Source organism: Phlebotomus argentipes, unplaced genomic scaffold (assembly GCF_947086385.1).
Source record: "Phlebotomus argentipes unplaced genomic scaffold, Phlebotomus argentipes genome assembly contig_15, whole genome shotgun sequence".
Taxonomy (NCBI): Eukaryota; Metazoa; Arthropoda; class Insecta; order Diptera; family Psychodidae; genus Phlebotomus; species Phlebotomus argentipes.
Window position 1 is genome coordinate 3494059 of NW_026776181.1, and position 22029 is coordinate 3516087.

Here is a 22029-nt window from a genome sequence, read left to right on the forward strand (position 1 = left end):
CAGGCAAATTTGCTTATTGTGCTCGACAAATGTGAAAATTGTCATACACATGGAACGAATGAAACAGTTTTCTACATTTCAGCCCTCACCCAAAAACTAATTTCATGTGTATTTTGAAATTGAAAACTCACACCTTTGCCAGTGCCAAACACAGAGAATCCCGCTTTGTGACTGAAGAGAGAAAAGCGTTTCAAACAAGTAATTAAAATCAGGACAAACTTTGTCCACCCCATCCGGAGTTACCTCTCATCATCCTTAATACGTGCCGAATTTGTATTGTGTGGACTGTTTTTAGTTCAGGTCTAAGGATCGATGCGACCGGGGCTCAATTTGTGACCATGGACACAGAGCTCAACGCCGGACGAATGTTTTAACCATTTGTCCATCTACGCAAACTGACTTTTGTCCTTAAATATCACTCTTTTACGTATTTAACTTGTCCAAGAGATTGCTTGATCAAACACGGCCGTGTTAAATTTTAAATAATTTGTAATAAATAATAAATTTGTCCAATTTGAGTGTTGACGACTCTCTGACAACTCCGAAAATATATGCAGGTCATCTGACACTCCGAATGACAGTAGAAAGAGTCCAGAATAGAGTCGCTACGACTCCAGTCATGCGACTCAGTTTCGACTCGCTCACAACTCACTTACGACTCCCTTTTTTAATTTGTTTACACATCTTGGGGGGACTTTTTCTCGCAGCGATTTGTTGTCTTAAGTCCATCAGCTTTGCGAGAGCTTCCAATTTTGGGGTGACGGTGAAATGATTTTGGCACGCGAAGGGGACGCGATATTATAATTTTGGCGCATTACCATATCCGTTTGCCGACAATCTCCACATTGTCGGCATATGTTCCAACACCCCCTTCACACCAATTCACCCCCACAGAACAAGAAATCCGCCAATTATTCCATGTTCGCCGCTCTCCGTGAAACAATGCGAAATAATTCCCCAGCCAAGCAGATCCGCGCAGAGCTTTATGGCACATTAAAGACTGTCAATTATTCAAGCTCGAACGGCGGCGAGAATTCCAAAATTTTCAATTCGCGAGAAAACTTTCTTGTCTGACTGAAAACTTTGCCCGAAGCCACGTCGTTGGGAAAATGTATATATTCAAGTATTCATGTTCGGGCTTGTGCGATACAACTTGAGGAGCCTCGAGTGCCCCACATGGAGACACAACAGCTTCCCACGCCCTGTGGGTGGGACAGACGTGGCGGAAAAAAAACTCTGCGACACAATTTCCTGCGGTATAATGAAAATTTGATAGATTCCTCGCAGTGCAAAACACTCTTCATTCCATTCTGCAAATAGAATAATTGACTGATTTCTAATCAAATTCTCATTTTGTCTGTTGATTTTACCCAAGAGTTTAACCAAACCCTGGGAGAAAAGCTAATTATGCATAGTGGAAAGTGTTTTCGAAATCAATCGATATTCTCGTTAAAAGTTCTCACTGAGAAGTCGCTGTCTCTAAAATTTTATAGCATTTTCCTCTCCGTTTTGCAGCTTAAGTGAAGGTGAATTATAAGGTGAGTCGAAACTGTCAATTAAGATTAATTTTATGGGATGACAGAGATAAGCTCTGGAGGAGGACATAAAGTCTGCAAACAGATTCATTTGCTGCAGTGATTTGTCCAGAGAATTTTATGAGAATTTTCCCATAAAATCCGAGATAACCACAGAGGTTAAAAGTGTCGAACTGTATGGCGGAAAATTCCCATCCGAAAACCCTCTAAATTAGTCAACTTATTAGCATTGTCGGAATATTTCGCAGAACGCTGTGCATTTTCGTCAATAAACTACCTGTATCAATAGTAAACTATTTAATTTGCGGGGAATTGTTTGGCATTTCTCGCATAGGGTGAAAAGCGCCAAAATGATATTGTGCATCCAGAGATATGGCGTGTCTGTGTTCAAATATATTTTGGGGAAACACCCCTTAAAAACGTCACCGAGTGGAATAATTGAAATATTACTAATTAATACCTTCCTACTACGTAATAGGGGGAAAGTTAGCAATTTGAATCACGTATATTTCTATTTGTTCTCCCTGGATGTGTTTCATAATGGGAAATGTTGATAAAAGACTATCCCCATTCATATGCTATCCCAATTAAAATTGCAATTACAACAGTGGTAATTGGGATACTTTGCCGATTCTGCTGAATATTTCAATAACAATTAACTATTTCGGCAAATAAGTTCCTAATTTCGCTACTTTCTGATAAACTTCCAATTTTGCGGTGAAAGCAAATTCGATGCGCACTTCATTTGTGAAACAATTTTCATGATAAGACAGCTGAAGAGCAATAAAACACTTTGATTTCTATATAATATTGTATAGAATTTATTCTCTCATTCATTCTCGTGCTCAATCATCCTCAGTGGACAATCCAGAATGTCATTATACAGTTGATTAGTCTGTAAAACTATTGTTACCATCATTGTTCACTCTACAAATAATACGAATTGGCATTGTTCGAGGGGCAGTTCTCAAGTATAACTCATTGGGATCTCATTCACAAAGTTGTCACAGATAATTTCACAATTTATATACTCTTCCTTACATATTCTATCATATGTAATTTCACTATTCTTACAGCTATAATTGTGTGAAGTGATATTTACAGTATAATTTATGTTTTCACTACGTGAAATGTTTCTTTTCTTTCATTACAACTTGTGCCTCACCATTTTCACACTCGCCTCTAAAATATGAAATGACGTGCTCTTTTCCTACCGTATTGGCCTAAAAAATGATGATATTGCATATCTAAAGTATCGCAGATTGTTGTCTACTTATTAATGATATTTCTCATCAATCAATGTTGCAAGTTATTACACTCGCCTCAGCGTCAGTGAATCTCGCGTCCCCCCAGGAATACTTAGGTATCGTCTTTCTCACTGTGTTCATCATAAAATTTGATCTCTCTCTAAAACACTCCTTGACATGCTTCAGTATTTCGCTCACACAAATAAAGCATTTTATCACATTCCCTTAATTTCATTCTCTCTCTCCCTTTCCACCCACCATTTTGCCATTTGTGTTTTATTTTAATGAGAATTTCCCTCTGTATGATTTGAAAATGTCAGCAATAATTGTAATAATGATCTCATTTGAATTTGGGTAGAAAAATTCCACCCCGCAATGTTGCCTCTCTTTTCCGTAGCATGGAAAAATACGGGCCGGAAGTTGTGGAGGAAAAAGTTGGCAAAATAAATTTTAATATTTATTTACACATCTCTGAGGGGAAATTGCGCTAAAATGATATTGTGTACATGGGTAACTTTTTCCTTCTGCACTTCACAGTGCGAATTGTATGGTGGCGCACGGCAAATTTGGGTCAATTAAATTAAATGTAAAAAATACGTCTGTTTCCCAGTCGCGCACCCTGAAATAATATTCATCTTTTTTCTACCCTCACACGCTCAGCTTCATGAAGTCTCTCTATATTTACATGTCAATTTGTATAATTATGATTTAAAATTCACGCATAATCGCATAATATATTTGTTTACCGTCTCATGCGAGAAATTCTGTTTACATGACCAAATGCAATGAACTCATTCATGTTGTTTTGCATTTGACAGGAAATACACATACAAAAGACCGCAAAAATAAGGGGTGATTCAAAGTGGGCACTGGGAATTGTGTCACTGTTCCATGGGAAAATATGCACGTTATTTTATTGATTTTGATACAGACAGTGAACATTCAAAAGGACTGCCGAAGAACACACAAATAAATAATTGTGCAAAGAAGCTTTCAGAAGAATTTAAAAGTTTCTCCAGCGTTGACTTGCAATTGAAATGAAATGCTCTCAAAAATTTCTCTACACTTTCACCTTAATTCACGTCATAGCATTGCACGAAAAGACATTTCCCGCTGAGAGAAATGTAAATTTACATCTATAAGCGAATTGTTCTTATGACTGTAATTTAGAGAATGGAATATTCGTCATTTGAATAACGAATTTCGCCTTTTATGCCACATCACTTATCGATAGGGTTCTGCATTGTGTATTCGCGTGTACTTTTACTGCACTGCTTCGGTGACATGAACGACCATTTGTGCCAAATTTAATATTCCTATATAAAATTTAATAGAAATTGTGCGGCATAAAATGTTTTGAGAGATTGTGTCTCTATTTCGCCTGCAATAATCGCGCACTTTTATCGATGGGAGCGAGGCGAAAGGGGAGCTTTTTACCATTCTTGCTCTGGAATGATTTTTGAGCGGAAATCAGATGGCGAGCTCTTACCATAAATAAAGCTCTAATAATGCTAAGGGGGCGAGGCCAAATTCATACGACACAGGGAGGGATTTTTATGACATTTTATTGCAATTTTATTGGTCACATTTCTCTTCCAGCTTATCATTCAACATATCTTTCGCATAATGTTGCCGTCTCCTTAGCCATCTTAGTGACTTTTCAACTGAAAAGTTATGGGAAAATATCGAGGGGTGTGCTACATGGAATATTTGTCTTCAAAACTCAATTTAATTGGCCAACTTGAAAGCCCTTGCGGGCCTCTTTGATATTCCCAATATTGAATATCAAGTGAACCGAAAATAATTTTATGGCTCACAGTGATTGAAATGTACATTTAAACACTGTCTGTGACCTAATTTCCGTCGAAAGCTCAGCTTTAGAGTTAAATTTGAAGCACCTTTGGAGACTTCTTTCGCTTATTTCCTCGACTTCTCTGCCTTTTCTCCAGTCTTGTCGCCACATTAGCAGATTAAGACAATTTTCGAGAGTGACTCAAAGTAAATTTCAAACACTGTAAATGTGTATTTCCAGCAACATTTCATCACTCCTTTTTCCCATTCGAAATTTCCTTATCACAACAGACGGTTCACTTCTCGACAGCCACATTTTCCTTCTCCCACAACATGGATTTCCTAATCGCATGGCTAATTGTATAGCATTTGACGTAATTGAGCCGTGAGATGACGAAAAAGCTGAATGTTGAATTTTTCCATTGTGGAAGAGGAGCTTTTGGCGGGGGAAAGAACTTCACTGGGAATATATTGGGGAGCATGAATTGGCGATTTTCCGATTTATGAAGCGGAGCACAACTTTCTCAGTAAAATAATCTAAGTTTCATCCACTTGGACGATCTGCGCGAAATTCGTATTTTAATTAAATAAAAAGATTAATGATAATTAATGAAATTTACATTTTTCATTCCCGGCCAAAAGGCGAAAAATGGCTCTAAGCACGACCAAATGACTCTAGCGTGTCGACATCTTCTGCAGACTTTGCCGAAGCATTAAAATGCGAATGAAAATTTTACAATATAATTGCTGTTAGCAATTAGTATTATGCGGAGCTTTGAGATTTTTCGCCGTGTGCGCGCGCGGGGAAAAGAAGTTGTCAAGGAGTTGAAGGGACCCCCGCGATAGAACATGCTGTGTGAGGGGCAAAAATGAAGAAAAATAGGTGGAAATAAAATAAAAATATCGGAGCAATATGTTTTGCCATAGAAAGAAAAGAGATTTGCACGCAAATTGTGAATAAATCACACACAATGGTCTGTGTTGTTGTTCTTACATGGAAATAAATGGGAGGAAAGTGGCTCTATTGGGGGTGGGACGTGCTTATTCTTCGTGATTTTCTCTCTCTCTCTCTCCCTCTCTATATTAATAAAATAAATCCGCCGGGTACTTTTGGCAGCGCGAATTAAGAGGCGCGCACAGGTTTGGTGCGAAGAGCGACGCCGATTTTCTATTTATTCTCATCAATCAGGGTGGAAAAATTTAACGAATGAGCTCAATTCCATGAGACGCGTCGATGGGAAAATGAGAATGGTTGTCAAAGAATTTCCCATGCGGGGTTCATTGAGAGCTTCGCTCAATGCACAAAAATTACACACACGGAAAAAAGTGCATTTGCAAATTGGCTGGCAAAGAAACATCGCAGAATCTCAAACCAAATGTGTGGGGAGATTTTTTTCTCTGAGTGCAAAGCTGTGAAAAGCGCGATGATGGTGAATGAAGTGTGAGGCAGAAAAAATGGAAAAATCAGTGCGGTTGAAAATTGTGGTATTCCCAAGGGACCAGAGATGTGTGGAAGGTAAATATGACTGATGAGACGGAGATGTTGATTTTTCGTCATGCTTTCCAATTACGCTTTTTTCACCACCTTTCGCGCCTCCCCCACCGGCGGAAGAGCCCCCACCCCTCGCCCGACACACGTGGGAATACAACACTGCCGTCGCACTAATAACTCCCAGGTGGAGGGTGAACGTCTCAAATCCCCACATTCGTTCCCATTTGCCTCGGCGGCGCGATATCGCAGTTTAATTAAGCTCACGCCAAAAATCAGGAGATTTGCCACCTCGCAACGTTCTGAGGGGCGAGCAATTGACGAAAAAAGAGGACACATAGCTTCGTACAACTGTGCGTAAGAAGAGAACGGAGATAGTTCTCCTAAACTCTATATTGTGAGGACAATTGGTCGAAACAGAATTTATTGAAGAGGGTTTCCTAAAAATAGAAAATATATGGTGTCGTAACTCCTTTCGGAATACCCAATCTTGGCGATTCTCAGAAAGAAACGTCATGAATTTCCCACGTGTATTCAGGGAAAACTTCAAGGGGAACGGACCAAGAGGAAGATAATATGCCTTAAATCTGTACACAACAGGAAGTTTTAGACTGTTTCCATACTAATTCTCAAGTTATGATAAATCTCTTGAGGTTCCGTCCGATATTTCTGCTCGAATTCACTGAAACCCGCTTTTTTGGATGTCTTTTCCGACCATAACCTCGAAAATGATTATTACAATTGTTTCTACGTGAAAATCAAAAGGAATCCAAAGAATCAAGATGATTTTGTAGTAAAAGAAGCACTTAGAAGAGGAAAATGGTAAGTTTTTGACCATTTCCACATCCTATAATACTTCCGCTGAGCTGTAGACTATGACTACATTATCTCCCCCTTGGAACGTACTATGATTTTGTTGGTTCTTTCTCCCTTCTGAATCCAATTCGGGAAAATTTCATTTCACTTTATTCACAACAAGGTGTCAATGTTTAGTAAGATTCGCCAAAGACAATCTCTCAACTGCTGTAAATGGCCAAAAGTTTTCACAGAACTTGCAAAGTAAATCTTGAAGTAAATACACGAAATAGAAAAGGTCATAGGAAGTCAGTGACCAAATTTGACTCCCTCTATCTTGTCTTGTTTTCAGCTTGAAGTTCAATTGAACATTTTCTCCTACACTCGCATAAATTCGCATAGTTACTACCCCTTGTCGGAATACCAGTTGATATGGAGAACAATTTTTCCCATTTCGCCCTCAGGCTAGAGTGGTCGGGGGGCTGACAAACAAACCACAGAGGCTCTGGTCTTAACTTTGCAATGCTTAAAAAAAGAGGCAACATCCGGGGAATGGGCGAAATTATTTCCGCCCCCACGTTCGGGGCTGTGGAAAAAAATAAATTTAAATTACAAAGTATGAAGTGTAGATTTTTCATTACGTAGGTCTCTCTACCCTCTCTTCCTTATCTACGCCGTCTTATAGGTTCAACCCGACGCCGCGCGTCCCCTTATTAATAATTTTTCCCCAATCTTCGTGTGTATTTCTTTTATACAAATATTGGACCATTTGGTGAAAAAAAGTGGCCCAATTAATTTATCCTATGTACATTCACTCGTAGGGTCGATGGTACAAAAAAGTTCTCTCCTATGTATAATTATTGGATATTTGCTAATTAAGTCAATTTCCTCACAGTTTACAGTATTAAAAAATAGATGATGAGCAGGAGGGCGGGAAGGGTGTGCAGACCCAGCAAATGTCTCGGTGACTGTCGACTGAATCGAGGTGCGAAGCTACTGAGTGCACTGGCGTGACACAGTAAGTCCTCGGGGAAGATCTCCAGGAAAGTCAATTTCTTACCACTTATCGGATCCAGGCAAGTGCTACCTCTCGCTTGCTGTAAATCAAACAAGTCAGCATTTTTATCCACTTCGCAGGCACACGTAAAGGATTTATCTAAGAGCATTAAATTAATGGGTCGGGTTCCTGTGAGCCTCATTTTTCCTCATCCACCCACAACCCCATCAGTTCACCTGGCGAGAGGTGTATTATCTATGCAGGACGCTTAACTCTTCACATTTCCTCGGCGCTCTCCATTGGCAAGTCACGTCCAATTGGTCAGTGTGCCAATAAAGTCAGTGTTTTTCGGAGATAGCTGAAGAGTTAAGACTCCTATTTCACGGGATTAGGGATCAATACTATCAATACTCACTCTGGACATAATTTGCTGCTCATCCTTCGTCACCAGGTGAATCTGGACCGTCTCCCTCAGCCAGCGTCTGAGCCAGTGACCCAGCCAAACCAGGCCGCAGTCGCACTGCAGGGGATTCCCCGAGACGTCCAATCCCCCAATGATGCTCCTCGTTCCCACGGCATCCCAGGCGCTGGCGTTGGGATAGAAAGTGTCCGGAGACAGCGTGGCCAGCAGATTATTTGATATGTCAATCTTGAGCCGCGGCACGTACTTCAGAGCGTAGAACAGTCCCGGTGGCAGGTCATTGATAAGTGTATTGCGCAGTCGAATAGTGAGATCCTGGCTGCGAGCGAAGCCGTTAAAGGCATTCGGTGAGATTGTCTTGGCACGCGGGCCTCTGACGTCCAGCAAGTTGATCTTGGTGGCATTGATCGCCCGCTCGAACAAGCGCTCGTGGATGTGCTCCTCGAGGACGGTGACATAGAGCTCCCGGATTGTCCTCGTCCGAGAGATGATCTCCCCAAGGTGATACTGCGACGTAGCGCGCAGAACTCGCAGGTTGCGCATCAACGAGAAAGCGTCCACGGGCAGCTTCACACCTTCAATGGAGAGCTCGTCGAGGAAGCGAATCTGGGCGAAATCGTGCACAGACACCTTCCTGATGGGGTTCCCAGACAAATCCAGGACCCTCAGTCTTTGGGGCACGTACTTCCCGAAGTGCGTTAAATTGACGATCTTGTTGTAGGCCACGTGGAGGACCCGCAACTGCGGAGCATCTCTCAGCGAGGACATATCTTGGATGTGATTCTGACTGATGTCCAGCTCGGTGAGTCTAGATTGTGCCACCATGGGCGGCAGAGTGTACAGCCCAGTCGAGCGGAGACTCAATCTACGTAGGCTGGGCAGGTGCAGGAGAAGCTCTTTGAAGTTAGTGGACACGAGTGGGTTGAAACTGATGTCGAGAGTTGTGAGATTCGGCAGGTGACTGAAGGTGTTATCGGGCAGGACAGTGATACGATTGTGCGCTAGTCGCAACTCTAGGAGGAAGTTCGTATTGCTGAACATCGTTGCATCTAGGTATTCAACCTGGTTCCCATCCAGTCGAATAGAGCGCAGTGTGAATCCGATGTCGGAGAAGGTGTTTGCTGGCCACAAACCCAGAAAATTCTCTGACATGTCCAGAAACTCTATTCTAGTGTTTACGAAAGCATCTCTAGGCAGCGACTTCAATCTATTACCCTTCAAATTGAGCACTCTGAGCTTCTTCAGGAAGCCAAACTGCTCAAATTGCAGTTGCTCAATGCGATTGTCACTGAGGTCCAGTTCTTGCAAGTTCATGAGTCCCTGGAAGCTTCTTCTTCGCAGAGTGCTGATGTTGTTGCTGGACAGATTCAAGCAATCTAGCACATCCAGATCGCCGAAAGCGTGATTAGTGAGGAATGATATGTTGTTGTTCTGCAGATGGAGCTTCCTAAGACTCTGTCCGAGGTTGTGAAACACCCCAGGATCTGTCAGGAAGTTGTGGCTGGCATCCAAAGTGTGCACGTACAGATAGGAACTCAACTCACCCTCGAACAACGTCACTTCGTTGTGACTGATGTTGAGACGCATAGGAGTACTGGAGTTGGAGACGTGCCTGAACGCCTTGAGGGAGAAGGACGTGAGACTGTTGAACATAAGATCTAGTGCTAGGAGATTTGGCAAGAAGGCGAAAGCAGCCTCAGTGACGTTCCTCAAGTTGTTGTAAGACAGATCAATATAGGTGAGGAAGGGTAAGTTGTGGAAGCAGTGACGCTCAAGATGACGAATGTTGTTGGACGCCAGATTGACAAACTGCAGCATTATGAGTTCGTCAAAGGTGTTGGTGAAGAGCCTCTCAATAACATTGTAGGAAGCATCAACATCCATCAGGTTCTTGTGAATTTCAGGGACGAAGATTGTCCGCGGGAGGACAGTAATGCGATTATAAGCGATGTTGATGAAGGTCAGTTCTTTGAGCGAGATAAGTGAATCGTCGGGAATGAGCTTGAGGTTGTTGTTGTCCAGACCCAACCACATGAGTTCAGTTAGAGGATTTAGAGCTTCGAGCGGTATGTCTTCGCGGTAGATTCCAAAAGACAGTTCCAGGATCTTGAGTGTCTTTGAGATGTTGACGAATGCACTTGGATGGACGTAGTGAATGTCATTGAAGCTTAAGCTGATCTCTTTGATGGACTCCAGTCCATTGAACGATCCGTAGTTGAGCATAGTTATTTTGTTGTTCCTCAGCAGTAGAGTCTGGAGTTCAGATCCCCAGGACACGAACCCATTCTCAGGCAGATCAGAGATCTTGTTGTAGCCCATATTTAGATAGGACAGGTCCGTACAGTTCTGAAGTCCTTCAGTTGGGATACTGGTGAAGTTGTTGCTGCTGAGGGAGAGAACCTTTAGAGTTGGTGGCAAATGAGAGACGTGGTTTATCTCATTGGCTGTTAAATAAAGGTATCGCATTCGGTTGAGGGTTTCTAGGCCTTCGAATAGGTTTGTTAGATGATTGCGCTCCAAATCCAGATATTCGAGGGTGTTCTCAAGCCCTGCGAAAGCCTCGCTATCAACTGACGCGATGTTATTGAAGGCCAGGACAACGTGAACAGCTGAAGTGCCCCTGAAAGCTGCCGATGGTAGATTCACGAGGAAATTGTTCTCCAGATTGATAGCCTTGGATCTGATGCTCCCATTGAACATTTGGCTGGGTACGGAAGTGATTTCGTTGAAGCTGAGATCCAGCTTCTCCAGATGGACTCTGTTAGCGAACTCGACTCCATCCACGCTAGTCAGCAGATTGTCCTTCAGCGATATTATCTTGATATCGTGCAGATGCTCAAAGGCTCCCACTGGAAAGACTGTGAGCACATTTCGCGAGAAATCGCAAGTGACCAGAGATCTGGGCAGCGAATTGACACCGACATACGATAGGCGGTTTTCGCTGAGATTTAACCATACGAGCTTCCTTAATTTGGCAAATGTCCTCGTTGATACCGATGCGGCGCTCACTAGCGATTGTGTGCCATTGATTTTTCGCTCATCGTAGGGCGACGAGAGTTCAGTTATTGAATTGCCAGATATGTGCAGACTTCGCAGTGATTCCGTCAGGCTGCCCCAATTGCCATCCAGCTCCTCGATGTGGTTCCTATCGTGTTTTGCATGGGTGGGTCGAAAAGGTGGAAAACATTGTAGTAAAACATGTGTGAGCAATAGCAATAATAATAATGGTGTGCAATAAATTCAGTGCCGAGGAATTTACCACACTCTCACGGCTGGCACTGTGTCATGTCTCCTGAGCGGCTCAAACAGATTGCTCCGGCTCGCACGCAGTCTCACTCTTTCGGGCCTGGAACGTGGGAATAGGAGAGTGAAGTGACACTTACCGTTGTGCTACCAGGCGGGTCAGCGTCTGGATGTTGTGCAGAGCCTCGAGGCACAGCGAGTGTAATGAATTGCCCGACATGTCCAGTGTTATTAGAGAATGTGTCATCGAACTGAAATGTAAGGCAAGCAAAAGTGGAATGTGATTAATATCCTTGCGACCCCCGCACTTCATATACAACGCTTTTTCCCATCGACCCCCCAGTAAATCAAGATCAAGAGGCAATCCAATTGACTGACAATACAAATATTGATTTTTTCTCACCAAAGTACTGAAAGAAATAAATAATGTCGAGACGAGAAAACGCAATAAACTAAATTAATATTGGGTTTCCTGCCACTAAGGGGGGGCCGACCGGCGAACAGATGCCGAAAGTTGAGAATATTTATTTTTCCCCCTCGCCCCTGTCCCACCACTCCATGCTTCCGGGAAAATATTTTCATTTCTACTCAATGGGGAGTGCAGGAACACACAGGACAAAGAGTTTTCGAGTCCACTGCACTGTGATTTAATCATGGAATGCTAACTGTATATAATATAGAATTCATGTAACAGAGATGTGAGTCACCCAGTAAATGCTGCCGAAACTATTCCAGAGAGCTGGAAGAATTAAATAATTGAGTATTTGGTTGAAATTGTTATGTCACATTTGGGACAACAGCTTTCCACTGTACAGTGTTCGATGTATAATTCCACACACCATTTTCAGAGCGTTTGCACACTTACGAGTTACTCCACGAATTGGTGCAAAGTGGGATCATTCCTTCGAGGATATGCTTGGAGTGTGTAGAGGATCATCCACGAGTCACATCTCTACACTCAAGAGTTAATATCCTTTATCGACACTAGCGACAGTTCTTTTGGATTGTGTGGCAATCAACTCTACTGACAGCTGAAAGTTGATTTGCTTATTTTCCCAAAAACGTGAAGTTTTACGTAAAAATTGCGAAAATTGGTGATTCACCGAAGAATTAGATGATTTTAACAGCCCAGGACATCATTCATGATCCGCTTTCCCGTTTACACTCACGTGGATCATCCATAAGTCTGAAATCGCTCTCAATCTTCTGAGCCTTCTGAACAAGATGCACCATTTCGACTCACATCTCCCCATTCAGCTTTCATGTCACACTGGGAAAATATTGTTCTAATCTAAGCGAGTCTTCCTGCTTCTCTGTCCTCAAAAGTATCACACATATATTTAATTTAATATTTTTCTCTAAAGTTTGACATTCGCAACACCAAAATACATCACAATATTCCAATGAGATGTGACATCATTCATGACAACGTGTTTCATCGGATCTATCCAAAGGCGAGACATGGCAGAAAAAGAGAGGACAAATGTATTTTTGCGCGCAAATGAGAAAAGTTTTTCCTACGGCGATGTCCTCTTCCTGTGCGTGTCTGTCACGAGAGATTGTCGCGCACATCTTAAGGATTCATTATCAATTATAAGTTTTATGCTTGTGCGCCACATTTAGCCCAGCTGAGGGGAAAATAAAACTTGATTCTCACACATAAAACTATTAAGCTCATTCAGCGACCCCTTTGCCATGCTGGCAATGATTACAATCCATTTACAGTTGAATTTTCAGCACTTTCATCCGCTATTCTCGACTTCCTGGCTCTCCCCCCGCCCATCCACACCATTGTCCTGCGGGATGTGTACTTACTTGAAACTTTTTTCCAAGATTTCATGAATATCGTTGTTGACAAGCTTCAGCGACTCCAGTCGTAATCCTTGAAAAGTTTCCTCGTCAACGTTCTGCAGATGTGTCTGCGAGATCTGAATGTGGCGGACACTGTTGTGCAGAAAGACTGCAAAGAAATTAAATTTTATACATATTTTTCACGCGGAAGCGCGACTTGGCGAGCTTTGGAGTGGGAAGCGAGTGAATTTTAAATTCTTATCTGATTCAATCTTCAGCTGAGGGTGGAATGAAAGGGTGGATGATGATCATCGTGGAAATGAATGGAGTCCAATCCTTTTCTAATGCAATTACCGTTTCAGCCTTTATTAGTTTCTCATCCACCCGAACAGTTGGCACCTTTTTCCCCCCTTTTTTTCACAGTTCGCCTTTCTGCCCGCATCGTCACGATTATGCCGTGAAATTCCCCAGCAATGGGGCGAGACTTTTTGAATGGATCTGAAGGCATTTTGAGCTCAGCATTGGGATGCCAAATAAAGACATTCCGAAGGCGCCGCGCGCCTTCTCGGGCATTAGAAGAAAGTTTCAGATTGTAATTTCATCTTTATAGACTTGGACCCCTGGAATTCTTAATTAAATTGTCTGCTGCTGATGTTCTGTACACTCTATTACTCCAGCTTTGCACAATTGCCTTAACCTCTTATTCGAATTATAATTTATGTTCGCCGAATATCACATTAAAAGCGCCTCATTATCTGCATCAGTTCAGCTACTAACAAGGCAATTCAGCACTTCTGCGCGAACATCTCTGCTGCAAGACTAGATTATTTTCCAGGAAAGAGGAAAAACTGCTCGCCGCATGAGAATTAATGTCGTGAAATGGAGGCGCGCGTATTGAAATGAAGAAATTTCATTTGGCAAATGGAAAATGAAACAAGTCGCATGCAAGGTGTATTTTCATCCAATTCACTTCCACAGTCTTTGCATGACTCTGCAGAAATTCAGCAGTATTTATGTGCATTGCCATAGATGGGAACGTGAGCAGATATTCCAATGGGAATTTTGCTGGATTATGACTACCATTCGTGGCATAAGACTTTCAAATCAATTACAATTGTGCCAACCGACACAATTAATCAAAATTGCAATTTCCACGAATGCTGGGGCATTTTTTCCCGCCAACTTGACAAGCAACTCAATTTGCGACAATTGATGAGATCCACCAATGCTTTAAGCATATGTGGACAGGCCTCGGATGATGAACTGAATGTATTTATGTTTCACTACAAATCATCCATTCAAATGCACCTGTGCTTATTTGATATTTTACCCAGGCGAGGATTATTGTGAAAATTCATACTTTTATCGGATTCTTTCCCAATCCATATCACAACACAGTCAGTGACCGGTCTACGATGTGGACATGAAGTTGGACACTTGTTTTAATTAAAATTCCGTGTTTTTCCAGTGTTTGGAGTTGCATGAGAAGTGCCAGAAGTATTTCTGACATTTCACACTGTGAATGGCTTAAGTCCCGAAAAAATCCCATCCAATTTAATTGAATGAAAGTTGCGATGATTCAGATCTCTGCGCTACCGTCATCAGTGGCACTCTGCAATTCTCGCGTGTTTTCGGTGTAGTTGCAAATATTGAAAATATTATTAAATTAAAGCGGATTAAACCTGGGGAATTTCGTATGTAAATTGCGGATTGAAGAGGTGTTATTTTGGGTGACATTGCATTCACAACAGCGCCGGAAAAAGTATGAAAATATTATTTTAGTCCAGCATGGGAAACAAGGCAAGTGGGATTAAGCATGTAGATTGCATGTGAAATATTTCCGTGGTGGCGAAAGCCACAAAAATCAGATAAATATTGGCGAGCGGAAGGGTAGAGATAGCGCATATGAAAAAATCATGGGTTTTGCAGATGATAAAAAGCAAGCGGCGCTGCGGCCAAGGAATCCAAATTGATAGACAAGTGGGTAAGAAGCCTTCGGGTGGAAGTAATGAAAGACGATTGGCTGGGCATTGTGTGATTTAATCGCAATAGTTGGATATTGGCAAAGATGGAGGCTTCTCACTGGAGCACTTTCATGCCAAGAGGCAATCATGTCAGCAGCAACATGTACAATGAGGGACTCAGAGAGGAGAGTTCCATCGGATAGCAACAGAGAGTGACTGATGACCATTACAGTTGTGATTGTGATCAACAATTTCAATCGATTTCCACTCCCACGGAGGCGGAATCATACGCTTTATATCGTATCTGATCGATAGGGTTGGGGGGAAAGTGATTCGGGGCGGACTTCTGTTGGGGCTTTTCTTGGTGGTTCTCCTCTTAAAGTTTCGTTAAAGCCACAAGCGAAGAAAGAGTTCATATTGACTTGGAAGCTCACACAAGTGACTCTGAATTTGATAGTTTCACTTCCTCATTCTACTGCGCCTGTAGTCAGTTTTGGTTCTTAATTTAAATTGCTCTCTTCCTCAGGCATAAGCAATAAACAGTGACTGTATCAATTAATCAGCCACTGCATTGATTACCTGCCTACAGAGATTACACAGGAGATTGTACTGGGGATTTGCATAATTCAATCACATGTCTGAGGCAGCGATTGGATTTGTCAACATTTGATCAAGTTCATCCTTCATCTTGAGTCATATCAACTCTAATTAGCTCCGCAAACCTCATTGGAGATTCTCTTTGGCTTCAAGGTGGAAGAAAATTGAGGTGGATTACGGTGCGAACGTGAATTGAATTCCATCGATCGCAACTGCTCAATGAGAAATTAATTAAGCACATTAGTTATTTCAGCAAATATTGATCAGAAAGGGTGGCAAAAAACGTCACCAGTAATATACTTCCGTCATACAGTGATTTCGCTCCAGCTGTGCAATCATTGCAGCTTTGTGAGAACTTTCGCGATGTTGAAAGCTTAATGTTCGGTGTTGTGCATTGGGGAAAAAAGGTAATGCAGGAAAATGCCGAAAAAAGGTCGAAGAGCAATAAAAAAAATCAATATTATGCAATTTCATTTTCACTCTGAACGTCAAATAATAAATTATTCAACCGTGACTTTGTCATTCGCGCTGCCAGAGGGCGGCATTACATTTTTCCATGCACTCTGGAATAATTAAAACTCACCACAAAAAGCGTGATTTACCACCACCAAGAGCGTTTGCCACATGGAAAGCCTCGATATTAGATACAATTTCCATATGATTTCCCTCCCATGGACATTATTGAATTTAATTGTGCGGCCATAAGCAGGAAACACTTGTTAGTTGTTCCACGATAGTGACCAATAGTCGTCTGACAAACACACACACACTGTGCACAATTCCACCGCAATCCACACTCTGGGGCATTGAGGGTGTGGAAAGTGTTATTGAGCTACTCGAAAGCAAAGATTTCCTTCCGGAGGGACACTCATTTCTTCATATGCTAAATTAACAATATAAGCATCGTGAGATGGGATTCATTTTGCCCACCCACTTTGACAGACCCTGAGAGCTTTGTCCCCAGCAACCATTGGACTTTTGCCTGTTTTTGCCACACAAGGAAGGGTGAAAATTGTCTGAAAGTCTCTTTTGTGCACACGTACTGTGTGCACGATTGAAAAGAGAATGACTAAAGCCCTGACAGGGAATATAATTGTGGTTTTTACCAACTATAGTTGTGAGAAGTTCTCAAATTTCATCAACCTCACTTAACTATCCTTTCATATACAATCTGATGGCATTTACATAAATCGCCTCATGCGAAGAACTTCCAGCGTTTTAACAACACGCACCCATTTCTCGCAGTGCAATCACAACGAGGACGGGTTGAGAAGTCTCCTCTGCTGGTTTTTTTCCACATAGACATGAGTGGGTTAGTGAAGAAAGTCTGAGATTATTATCAAGTCTTTCCGGCTTAAATGAGGTTATTCCGCAATGTCATGCCCCGGCTCATTCTATTTCACTCCTCAGCCATACAATTCCAAGGGAAAATTGTGTGTGGTTTTTCCTACCTCTGAAGCCGCCTACGGTGAAAAAGTCTGAGAGACTTCAGAGGGGGATGCCGTGTGTGTGCAAATAAAACAGGGGGTCTATTTATGGTCTGGAGGAAACAACAAATATTCCGTCTGTGAATATTTCCTGCTGAATCTTGGTATGGGCGCCCCAAGTGGGGAGGGGGCGTGACAGCTCATTCTCCAGCAAAATTGTCTTCAACATGCATCCACACTTGTAGCACTTAAGTCGGCTGCTGTGTTGATTTACCTTCGGATGCCGGGGAGTCGCGATGTCTTCTTCCGCAACCAGGGTTTACAACTTCAACACGGCAAATGAATAAAACTGCACCATTCTTTCAGGACAGCGCATCTCAGAAGATATGGCAGATATTGCAAAGCTACAGCATCAAGGCATTTCACGATAGTCCCTTATATTACAATGTCTAAAGACATCCCGAGACGGCTCGTGTACAAATCCCAGCGACTGCAAACCCCAAATCCCTTCTCCCGCCTTTGTCTCCCATTCGCAATAAAATATCACAAGGGATGGTGTTCTTAGGTGGAGTGGCAAGCACAGAGAAAAAAACAAATATAAAAATAGGAAGCCAAAAGGGAGGCAACACAAAAAACTTTACAACTTGAAACCTTATAATGTAGAGAAGAAGAAATTATATACAGAATGCTGAATGTTGTGGGCGAGAAAGGAAGACAGTCAGCCACGGTTTCAAGATGAATTCTCTGCCATGCTCTCTTGTCGTGTAAAAACTAATTGTCTTCTAAAAAGTCCATCCCTCTGTACACTCGCATTTTTATTCCATCTCTGTGTTTTCCACTCAAAAACACTCCCCCGTGGCTGAATAACATGCAGGAGAATGCGACTTTTAGCAAATCGCATTTTTGCTTTTATGTCATGTGCGGTTGTTGTGCACCGAGAACCACATAAAAGACTGTTTTCATTTGCGCACCAATTTGGTATTAATAAGAAAACTGTGGAATTTTCCGTAATTGTTTCACGTTCTCATTCCTCAGGCGATTTATCCTGATTCATTCCATTCAGTGCAATATGCTTTTCTAAGTTTGAATTTAATATAATTTTGCTGAGAGATCCGAGATTAGTTTTGCCAGATCAGCAACACTATTTTGTTGAGTTGTATGAAAATATTAAAAAGCTACGCTTGAAATTTTCTTAAGAAGTGAGTTGATATTCGTTTTTTCCTTCACACCCATTAAGATATTATACATTAGGTACTCATCTTTCTGTAAGAAGCCTGCAAAATGAACGGATTAACTGATCTCACGACTTCTTGGAAGCCCTTAAGCTGGCCTAAGATGTTCTTCAACAAACGTTCTTTATCGTCAGAGAGTTTCTTCTCAAATTCATTCCAGGTAACTGATTACTTTATCAACTTACGTGCCTCTATTTTGACCCAGAAGGAATGTTTCTCTAATAGATTACAAATTGCACCATTTTAGACGGAATACATTAAAATTATCGTTGAACCCACGGAATTCACGGTAAGCTCTCAATTGTTAAACCACAGTTATCTGCTTTCTACTTAACTGTGAGAAGTGTAGTAAAATTTCACCTCAATCGATTCCGTTCACGTTCACGTTCGAATTGGTGGGAAAAAATGAAGTGTGCGGTGCTGGAGAGCTTGTGGATGAGCTTTGTACAATGCGGTCCGCCCTCTTGGAAATGGATTAAAAACTATTCAATGTGCGCTTCTTCCATCTGCAACACTGTGAAGCCCCTTCATGATGCCTGAAATGTGTTTCTTTTCATGTGTGCACAATGTAATGGACATGACTCGTCGGGTTTTCTTTCTCTTCACCTGGCTCACAAGAGGATCACGAGTGGCGGGGGATGGGAAACCCATCATGGAGAGCTTTTGTGCCACGGCAAACATCGCACAATTCCACTTGATGTTTATATGTTGAAATATCATAAGTGATTTATGTTTATTAGTTTCCCCTTTTGTCGGACGCCCCAGGCTCGAGTCGGGGCTGGGGTTTATGATGTGCAAAAGACTGGGTGACTGCGGGGCCAGGTGAGAAGTTAGGCGGGCACAGAAAGAGAGAAAAAAAACCTCCTCATGTTCTTAATGGTCCATCATTTTTCTTGTCCCACGAAACAGTGGTTGGCGCACGATTGCTGATTAGACGGAGTCCTTCTCTTGCCTCCTTGTTTTATCGCCACACTTAAAATTATTGGTATTTCAGGGGGTGAGAGAGAGAGGGAGAAAGAGAGGAGATGAAGAGAGGGAGGAAATTTTAATTGTGTTCTCGTGCTGAAGGCGAAAAAAGCTATGGCGAGGAAAAGCACGAAAATCTAATTCCGGTGCTGCAAATCGGGAAATTGCTTCCCACCTCGCGGGAGTTGAGCTTTCATGCGGGCGCTCAATCACGGCGTGGGCGGCAAGTGTGGGGGAAACGTGAGTTTCTCATTTTCCTGTTGCGACAATAAATAAATTGAAACAGCAGGAAGTGTCCTTTTAATAACACCAGCCAGTTTTGTATGCACTGCCCAATCTCGATGGGGCATCTCGTATTATTGAATCACAACTTAACGATGGCACAGTCGCCATCCGGTGCACTGGCGCGATCCCGCCGTGCTTGAGACATTATTTTTATTAGCACGTGTGCTCTGCCACTCTTAAATTGCTGCAATTGTTAAAGTTTTTCCAGCACCAACTGCAACAAAGTGCCCCTAATGATATGACCAATTTCCAAGTGCTTCTTTCCGTTCAGCGAAATTCGCTGAAGTGGTTTAGTTTGGAAAACTATCTCACCTACAATTGAAATTAATTTTCTACTCCTTTTTCCTTGCCTCTTTCAAAAACTCAAATATGCTTTTTCCGCTCTTTCACGAGTGTTTGTGCTCAATGGTTCATAAAATGCAAATTAGGAAAGAATTTGATCCTTCTGTTCGCGTTGCTCAATCAGAACATGCTTCAGAAGTACGCTCAGGATCTCTTCTCCACATGCTAAATCCAAAATCCCCTGTTACCACACTTTGGCGCTAAGTGGCATTTGTCATGTGACGAAAATCTAAATCCATCTGTAAAGTATTTACCCCGGCCGCCGACCCACTTTTCCGCCCACTTCTAAATTTAAAAAGATTATGTGATTTGGTGCGATTATCAAAAAATACAATGTTAAATATCGCAAAACCACGCGAAGCGACGAGCTTTTGTGCTATTGATTGGTTTTAAGGATTTATAGGAATCCCGAGAGCGCCCTGGATCGGGATTGTGTGTCGGTGGACAAAAAAGGGGGGGACGGTGAAGGGTGTGCGGCGTGGATTGTAAATAAATCTCAATCTGGCCCCCGATATTGGCAATTACGTGTAGTCAGGGTATAAAGTGCTACCCGCTGAATCCAGATTGGCGAAATACACCTTTGGCCCGCTCAAACATTTTACCACAACCGACATTTGTCTGTCTCTGGGCGCCACCCGTAATGCACTAGACGAGAAATGCCGAAATAGGGCTGTAGGACGAGCGGGAAATGGGAGCAAATTTTCCTTCTCTCGCCACCACGTGCCATATATAACCAAAACTAACTAGGTAATTAACTTACCAGGAAATTTATAGAGTGAAACCTCATTGCAATTAATTTGAAATAAAGAGGTCTCGTTGGGGAGACTTGCGCACTGGCACATGGGATTGAGTGGGCACGAGTACAGGATGTCCTGACTTGTGTACAGCTGCATATCCCTCGTGTCCAGCTTCCACGCGTCCGATGACTTGAGCCAGTAGATCATCGATATCGAGATGATGAACACGTGAGGCCCTCGACGCCGATCCATTTCCTGCAACATCAAGGGAAACACAGAGAGATTAGTGTATTTTCTCCAGTATCGTGGCTCGCTTCGGCCCCTCCCTTTCAACTTATTAAATTGAGAGCTTCCTCCGGCCGCGCTAAAACAGGAAAATAATCCCAACACAGACCGAAGCAGCACGATGAGAAATTCATTGCATGACAATTGCCCATCATTCAAATTAATGCCTCCAATTGAGGGCGGCTCCACTTCTCGGCCGTGAGAAGGTGTGAAAGACGTCGCACACCAGCTCACGTGTTTTCCTGGGAGCGAAAATGGACCCTGGGGCGTCAATAAAACTTTTTCCAAGTGGCGACAAAATACATAATAGATACCACTGAGCATTCCCCTGCAATGAGTCCCACGGGGACGAGAGATTCTCTCGGAAAAGCGAGGCGAAGGCACTGCGTTTCGCCCAGTGTTTCCGCAATATCGATGGAGAATAATTAGGCGTACTTCTTACCTAGGCGGAAAGATGACTAATTAATGAAGTCTACGCCTCGTCCGATTATTATTAAAAGGTATGGAGGAACGTCGTTTATCGTTAATGCCTGTTAAATAATTTTCTCAACCCCACACACTTCGCATCTTCCGTCCAAAATGCTCTGGCAGTTGCTCACAACTTCTCCGGCCATTGGAAATTCCTCTGAATATCTTGTATCCTCAGCAATTTGAGCCATTCAAGCCATTTACCGAATGTCATGGCTCGATAAATGGCACGGAGTTCTGGGTGTGAGTTTGACCACAAAGTTATCCTAAGTGTTGCGCCCGAAATTGGATCTAATTAAACTCACGATAGTCCAAAATTCAGAACATGAGAAGTATACTTAACTTGAGTTTGCCTACCAAGAACTCCGTGTTTCTTGAATAGTGTGTCATTCTCGTGCAAATAAAAGTCAATTCCAA

At 42.4% G+C, this 22029-nt stretch overlaps 1 protein-coding gene across 1 annotated transcript; it reads right to left on the minus strand.

The window, feature by feature from the left end:
• Positions 1-6958: 6958 nt before the first annotated feature.
• LOC132261453 (chaoptin) lies at positions 6959-21803 on the minus strand. The gene is made up of 6 exons (XM_059760278.1): positions 21705-21803; positions 20883-21114; positions 13334-13478; positions 11659-11769; positions 8270-11420; positions 6959-7954 (listed from the first exon to the last, which is right to left on the minus strand). Exons 1-6 carry the CDS (start codon positions 21801-21803, stop codon positions 7754-7756), a joined length of 3939 nt encoding a protein of 1312 aa, XP_059616261.1. The 3' UTR covers positions 6959-7753.
• Positions 21804-22029: the final 226 nt, after the last annotated feature.

Bases quoted from the DNA above. Each gene is read 5' to 3' on its own strand.
- LOC132261453 (XM_059760278.1), bottom strand. From the start codon at position 21,803: ATGGCTCAAATTGCTGAGGATACAAGATATTCAGAGGAATTTCCAATG. The intron at 13,479-20,882 runs GTAAGTTAATTA...ATTTCTTTGCAG, and splicing joins TTCACTCTATAAATTTCCTG to TCTTTCTGCACAACAGTGTC. The intron at 11,770-13,333 runs GTAAGTACACAT...CTTACATTTCAG, and splicing joins ATCTTGGAAAAAAGTTTCAA to TTCGATGACACATTCTCTAA.